The 6,471-nt window shown below is 48.0% G+C and overlaps 1 protein-coding gene across 1 annotated transcript; it reads right to left on the bottom strand.

Annotated features, from left to right (window-relative positions):
- Positions 1-1,952: 1,952 nt before the first annotated feature.
- Positions 1,953-5,672, bottom strand: LOC101961701 (uncharacterized). The gene has a single exon (XM_040277336.2). The coding sequence runs from the start codon at positions 5,670-5,672 to the stop codon at positions 1,953-1,955; it is 3,720 nt and encodes a 1,239-aa protein (XP_040133270.2).
- Between the last annotated feature and the right edge of the window lie 799 nt (positions 5,673-6,471).

Here is a 6,471-nt window from a genome sequence, read left to right on the forward strand (position 1 = left end):
CCGCCCAGTTTGGACGCATGCGCACTTGCAGGTGCGGCCTGCGCGTGCGTGCCGGCGCTGCCTGACCGCGCCGCGGGGTCCCAGCGCGCCTAGCCAAGCCCCCAGAAGGCGTGCTTATGGGCCTCAGAAATTGGCCTCGCCACACCCAAGTGGTTTAGAAGGCCTGACAAGAATTTTAGAGGAGGGATGGTTTATTGGAGGTCTCATGGTTCCAGATGTCTCAGTCCCTGGACAGCAGGCTCCCTTCCTAGAGGCTTGCCGTGAGGCGGATCATCATGGTGGAAGAGTGCGGCAGAGGGAGGCAGAGACTGGCTGTCCAGATGCAGCCAGCCTCAGTTACCACCCAGTTAATCCTTGTCAGGGGATTAGTTCACTGATTGGGTTAAGGCTGTCACAACCCGATCATGTCACCGCTGAATGTTCTTGCAGTGTCTCACACATGAGCTTTTGGAAACACCTCTCATCCAAACCCTAACACCAAGGTTGAAAGCAATTATAAAGTAGCTGCCCTCGGCCTTACCAAAAGGAGGAAAGAAAACAATGCTTTTATTTAAAAAAAAAAAAAAAAAGAAAAAGAGGCACAGCTGTGCTTGTTTGTAATCCCAACACAGAAGAGGGAGGCAAAAGGATCACAAGTTCAAGAGCAGCCTGGGCAATGTAGCCACCCTGTCTCAATATTAAACTAAAAGGGGCCTGGGGTTGTGGCTGCCTAGCAAGTGTGAGGCACTGGGTTCCAGTATCAACACCTCATAAAATAAAAGTTAAAAAAAAAAATTCTTAAAAAAATAATGAAATAAAAGGCGCTGGGGATATAGTTCAGTGGTAGTCCCTGTGTCCATAAAAAAAGAAAGGAAGGAAGGAGGGAAGGAAGGAAGGAAGGAAGGAAATAAACTGTCATAGAACTTTTTGGGAAAATATATATATAAAAGCTATTGGGGGGCTGGGGATGTGGCTCAAGCGGTAGCACGCTTGCCTGGCATGCGTGCGGCCCGGGTTCGATCCTCAGCACCACATACCAACAAAGATGTTGTGTCCGCCAAGAACTAAAAAATAAATGTTAAAAAATTCTCTCTGTCTCTCTCACTCTCTCTCTCCTCTCTCACTCTCTCTTTAAAAAAAAAAAAGCTATTGGTATTATTTTAAATTTACAAGATGACATCTTTCTCTTAAAGGAGTTAAGGCACTCCCTTAATTATATCAGGGAGGATTAGGAATATATGAGTGCACAAGCAATACTGAAAAAGAAAATATTTTACCATAGAATATATCAACAATTACAAGCCAACAATCAACAGGGCAATAACACAGATGTGCCCAGAAACTGGTTAATGTTGAAGGAGGTAAAAGTTCAAGAGCTGTGTTTCTGCATTCAAAGGCTCTGTGATTAGAAAAATTGCTCTCCAGGGCAGAGTAGTTTAGAAAACAATAGTTTTGTTATTCAATTTTGTTATTCAATGGAAGATTATGAAATAGTCTTTTATGTTTGAGAAAAGTAAATATTAACACAGAAAAATGTTAACATTTCAGGGATAGGGCTGGAGATACAGCTCAATGATAGAATTTTTATTTAGCATTCACAAAACCCTGGCTTTGATGCCCAGACTGCAAAAAACAAAACACAAAACAAACAACAACAACAACAACAAAAGCTAAACGTACAAAATAAAAAGGGCTGGAGATGTAGCTCTATGGTAATGATAGAGTGTCCTTGGGTTCAATCCCTATTAGAGAGAGAGAGACAGACAGACAAAGAACAGGAACAAACCACAGACTTGAAGTGATTTCTGCCCTGCGCACAAAGTCTGCCAAACCCTAAAAAGAGACACTCAAAAAACATGATATGCCAAAGAAATGTAAATCCTACAGGTCCCAAATAATTTTATTAGAGGTTCTGAGGGTGAGCAAACCACTCTTGTGCCTTCTCTGAGTCCTGAGGACTCTGGGCCTGCAACCTACTTTTTAAGACCACATTGGAAGAGAAAACATCTCAAACGCTTCATAAAACCGAACTTTTTAGGAGCTGATGAATTCTTTGGAGCCCCATGGGGTCTCTGACCCTGGGGGGTCTTTGTCCTAGGAAGAGAAACCCCAGCACTACAGTGCCCTGGTGGTTGATGGTCCCTCTCCGAAGCAGTATGGACTCTGATGCTGTCCTCCCGTGCATGAGGGTTACCCACTCTGGAAAGCCTAGGGACTGAGTTCCTGGGCTTGGCCAGCTGTGGGGACCAGGACATTTTACGCAGGAGGGTCATGCTCAGCTTGGCTGTCTTAGAGTGGAGACTTCCTTTAATGCTGGAGGAGTCTGTGGAAACGGAGGGAGGCAGCTGCCTAGCTCCTCTGTCCTCTGCAGGCTCCAGGCTTTCTCTTCTCCAGTGTGTGGGCTGCTGATATTTATGTCTGGGGAACTGAGAGGCCTCCCAGAGTATGTGCTCCTTCTTCCAGGGGTCATGGCTGGCCCTGGAAGATGAAGTCCTCACTTCTCTGGGAGCCCTCTCTGCCTTCTGGGAGACATCTGGCCTGATCACTTTCCTGCCCTTACTATTCTCACTGGAAGGCTCTGGTACCCTTTCTGAGGAGCACCAGTTCACAGACTCTGCCGATGGCCTGGGATTCTTGGGAACAGGGAGTTTGGCCTTAGAGGCCTCTTCCTGGATCTGTGGTTCTCTGGCGCCCCCTGGTGGTTTATTTCTCCTGGGTTTCTCAGGTGGAATGGAAGTGCCCATTGGCTCTGACCTGTGTGGTCTACACCTCTCCAAAGCCCTGGCCTGTGTAGGAAGTTTTGATCTTTTCCCATCAGAGGACAGAACCCTTTGGAACCTCTCTGGATATTTAAAGCCTGGCATGGAGCCCTGGGCCTCACAATGCTTTTCCTGCTGCCTTTGGAGCTCCTGGCCTTTGCCTAATTCAGGCAGCCTCACCCCAGCCCAGGGGAGTGAGTAAGATCCGAAGAAGCTAAAGAGCAAATAAGATTCCAGGATGCGCCGGGGGAGGCCCCACTTCAGATGTGCAATCCTTCGACGCATGAGGGACTCCAAGAGCAGTCGTTTGCTCTTCTTGAGGACTGGCCACTTGGGCGGGATGGTGAGGGTAGTTGGAATACCCACCAAAGTAGCGGTAGCTTGGAGGGCTTGGCCACATAGAAGAGAGGGACAGGCAGAGGGCTTGCCAAAGGGAGCAGCCAGAGACTGTGGGTTCTGGGGCTGTGTCACTCTGTGGATCTTTCCTGGATCCACCCCTTTGTGCTTTTGTGGTTTTCTCCGGGATCCTGTTTGGGCCTGCTGGGAGGTTAGTCTGACCCGGGCTTTGTACTCCCTGGCAGGGGCTATGCCCTGGCTGGTCAAATGCTCTCCCTCCCCAGTAGCCAGCAGGAAAACTTCACCCAAGTGGGGGCGAGGCTTCATCTCAGGACAGGAAGCCTCAGCTACCCTGTCTACAGCTGCTACCTGTTCTTGTCCCAAGGGCTCATATCTAGAGCCAGTGAGGGTGGCTGGCCCAGCCCGGCTGCATTTCCTGCCTGTGGGCCTCTCACCTGAAGGATATTCCCTTTGGTGACTGGCCCCCATAGCATCCTTTTCTCTGATTTGGCTGGTGTTTCCTCTCCTGGATGTCTGAGGCCCTCCATCATCCTTAGCTCTGTACTTTCTCTGACTCTCTACGTTCCAGATTTCTGTAGCAGCAGCAGCAGCATCTCCACCCTTGTTCTGGTTTCCTTGCCCTTGTTTCTGAACCTCTCCATCAATTTCCCTTCTGGACTGTCCCTGGTCATCTTCCACAGATGCCTGCATCTTTGTGCTGTCACCACCTGTAGTCCTTCTTGAGTTTCTCTTCCTTCGTATTTGAGTTTCTGCACCATTCCCACCTCCAATCTCTTCCTGTTTCTTACATTCTGGTGGACAGGTCCTTCTGTGAGCTTTACATCTTGATGAACAGGTCCTTTTGTGAACTTTACATCCTGATGAACAGGTTTTTCTGTGAACTTTACATTCTGATGAATAGGTCTTTCTATGAACTTTACTTCTTAGCAGACTCTGATTTTTCTCCCTAGGTATGTGAACCTTTCTACCATTCTCAATTCCAGCCTCTCTCTGGTTTTTCTCCTCTGATGCCTGATTTTCTGCAATGTTCTCTTCTTCAGTCTTCCCCCAGCTCCCCATTCTTGGGGAATGGCTCCTTCCAATTACATTCTCTAACTGTCCCTGGTTCTCAGGCTTCTGGGTTTTTATATCATTCTCACCTTCAGGTTCTCTCTGTTTTCTCTTCTTTGGGGACAGAATTTCTGTTCCATCCTTACCTTCCATCTGCTTCTGGTTTTTCCATTGTGATGAATGAATCATCCTATCTATATCACTCCCTGAGTGACTCTGGCTTCTCTCCCCACCTGCCCAGGTTTCTATACCATCATCCTCTTCTGCTTCTCTCAGATTTCTCATCCCTTGTAACAGAATTTCTTCACTACTCTCACCCTCAATATGCTCTACTTTTTTCCACCCTGCTGAATGGGTTTCTCCATCACTTTCACTTGTTAATTCTCCCCAGTTCCTTGCCTCAGGTATCTGGGTGTTTGCACCATCCTTGCCTCTAATATGCTCCTGATTCTTCCACTGTGGTATGCAAATATTTCCATGGAATTCATTTTCTAACTGACCCTGATTTTCTCCCCCAAGTTCCTGGTTCATTGTAGCATTCTTGTCTTTAAACTCTCTTGGATTTCTCTTCCCTAGTGCCTGAATGTCTGCTCCATTCTCAACTCCAAATTGCTCCTCATTCTTCCTTCCTGCTGAATGGGTCTCCTCATTCACTTCATTTCTTAATAATCCCTGGTTCTCTGCCTCAAGCACCAGGGTATCTATACCATCCTCATCTCCATCCTTCCTCTTATCTTTCTCCTCTGGTGACTGAATTTTTGCTCTGGGTCCACCTCCAATTTGGTTCTTATTCCCCCAACATAATATCTTGAATTGCCTGTCAATTTCATTCATTACTGGGCTCTGGTTTCCCCACCAGGGTGTCTGGATCACCACCCAATCCTCCTCTCTTATCTCCTTCAACTTCTTCCTCCTAGACATCCTGGGTCGCACAGCCTCCTCTCCTTTTCCCAGGCCTTGGTTTCCCTGCCTCACTTGAACTGCATGTCTTGAGAGTTTCTGTTTCTCTCCCCTAGATGCCTGAGTCTCTCTGGCATTCTCACCTCCACCCTGACCCTGTTTCTCCCCCATGAGTGCCTGGATTTCTATAATATTATCACTTCTGCTGCATTCCTGTTTGCCCCATCCCAGGGCCTGGCTCCCTTTTCTATTCTCTTGTTTGACATCTTCCAGGTTCTCCCTCCCAGATGTCGGGGTTTGCACAGCATCCTCATTTCCAATCTGATCCTTGTTTCTCCCTTCTTCTGCCTCAGTTTCTGCACTAGGGTCACCTCCAGTCTGGTTTTGTTTCCTGCACTCTGGAGTCTGGGCCTCCGCAGCATTCTCATCTCCAGTCTGGCCCTGCTTCCCTAGTCCATGGGCCTGAATCGCTCCCTCTTCCTCCTTCCTGGGATCTTTCTTGTTCTTCCTCTCAAATGTCTGAATCTCCAAAGTACCCCCACCCCCACTCTTCTCCTGGTATCCCCACCATGGTGTTTGGGTCTCTGCATCAACTTTACATCTTAACTGTTCTTGATTCTCTCCCATGTGAATCTGGGTTTCAGGAGGGTTCTTACCTCCTGCCTCCCTCTGGATTTTCTTCCCTACTTCCTCAATTTGGGTTTGATTTTCAATTTCCATCCAGTTCTTCTGCCCCGGAATCAGGATCTCTCCATCAGTTTCATTTATAACCAGTGACTGGTTTCTGCACTCCAGATCCTTAGCCTCTGCACAATGCTCCATTCCAAAGTCTATTGAGAGTTGGCCCCTAGATGCCTGGATTTCCCAAGCATATACCCCTCTGCTCTCTCTCTGGTTTGCCCACCCTGGGGCCTGAGTCTCTCTAGAATACTCTCTGCCTATTGTCTGGGTTTCACTCAATGGTGCCCAGGTGTCTTGTGGGTTATTCCAGAACTTCCAGGTGGATATTACCATTTGTTGATGGGCAGGATCAGGCAGAAACTGTCCAGAGCAGAATTGCAGCCTCTGAGCTGAAGGGAGCTTTGGGAGAGAGATGACAAATGTCATGGGAGGGGAACAGATTTTTCTGCTGAGGACATGCTCCAGTGGTACCAACTTCTCCTGGGAGTGAACCAGCAGTCGCCCAATCCTTTGGCATGTGTCTAGGGCAGAGTGAGTTTGGCTGCCCTTGAGACACCAGGATACCTGACATGTTTCCCAGGAACTGTCCTGAGAGAGTGGACAGGTGCTTGAAAAGGAGGAGATACAAAAGATGGGATCATGCGAGGTGTGAGCACCCCAAGATGAGTCCTGAAGCAGATTTTGTGAAGAGAACAGGTTCTGGGTCCATGATTCTAAAAGGCTCTTTCGGTATCTCCACCTCTGC

The sequence above is a fragment of the Ictidomys tridecemlineatus genome, chromosome 6 (assembly GCF_052094955.1).
Source record: "Ictidomys tridecemlineatus isolate mIctTri1 chromosome 6, mIctTri1.hap1, whole genome shotgun sequence".
NCBI classification, from domain to species: Eukaryota; Metazoa; Chordata; class Mammalia; order Rodentia; family Sciuridae; genus Ictidomys; species Ictidomys tridecemlineatus.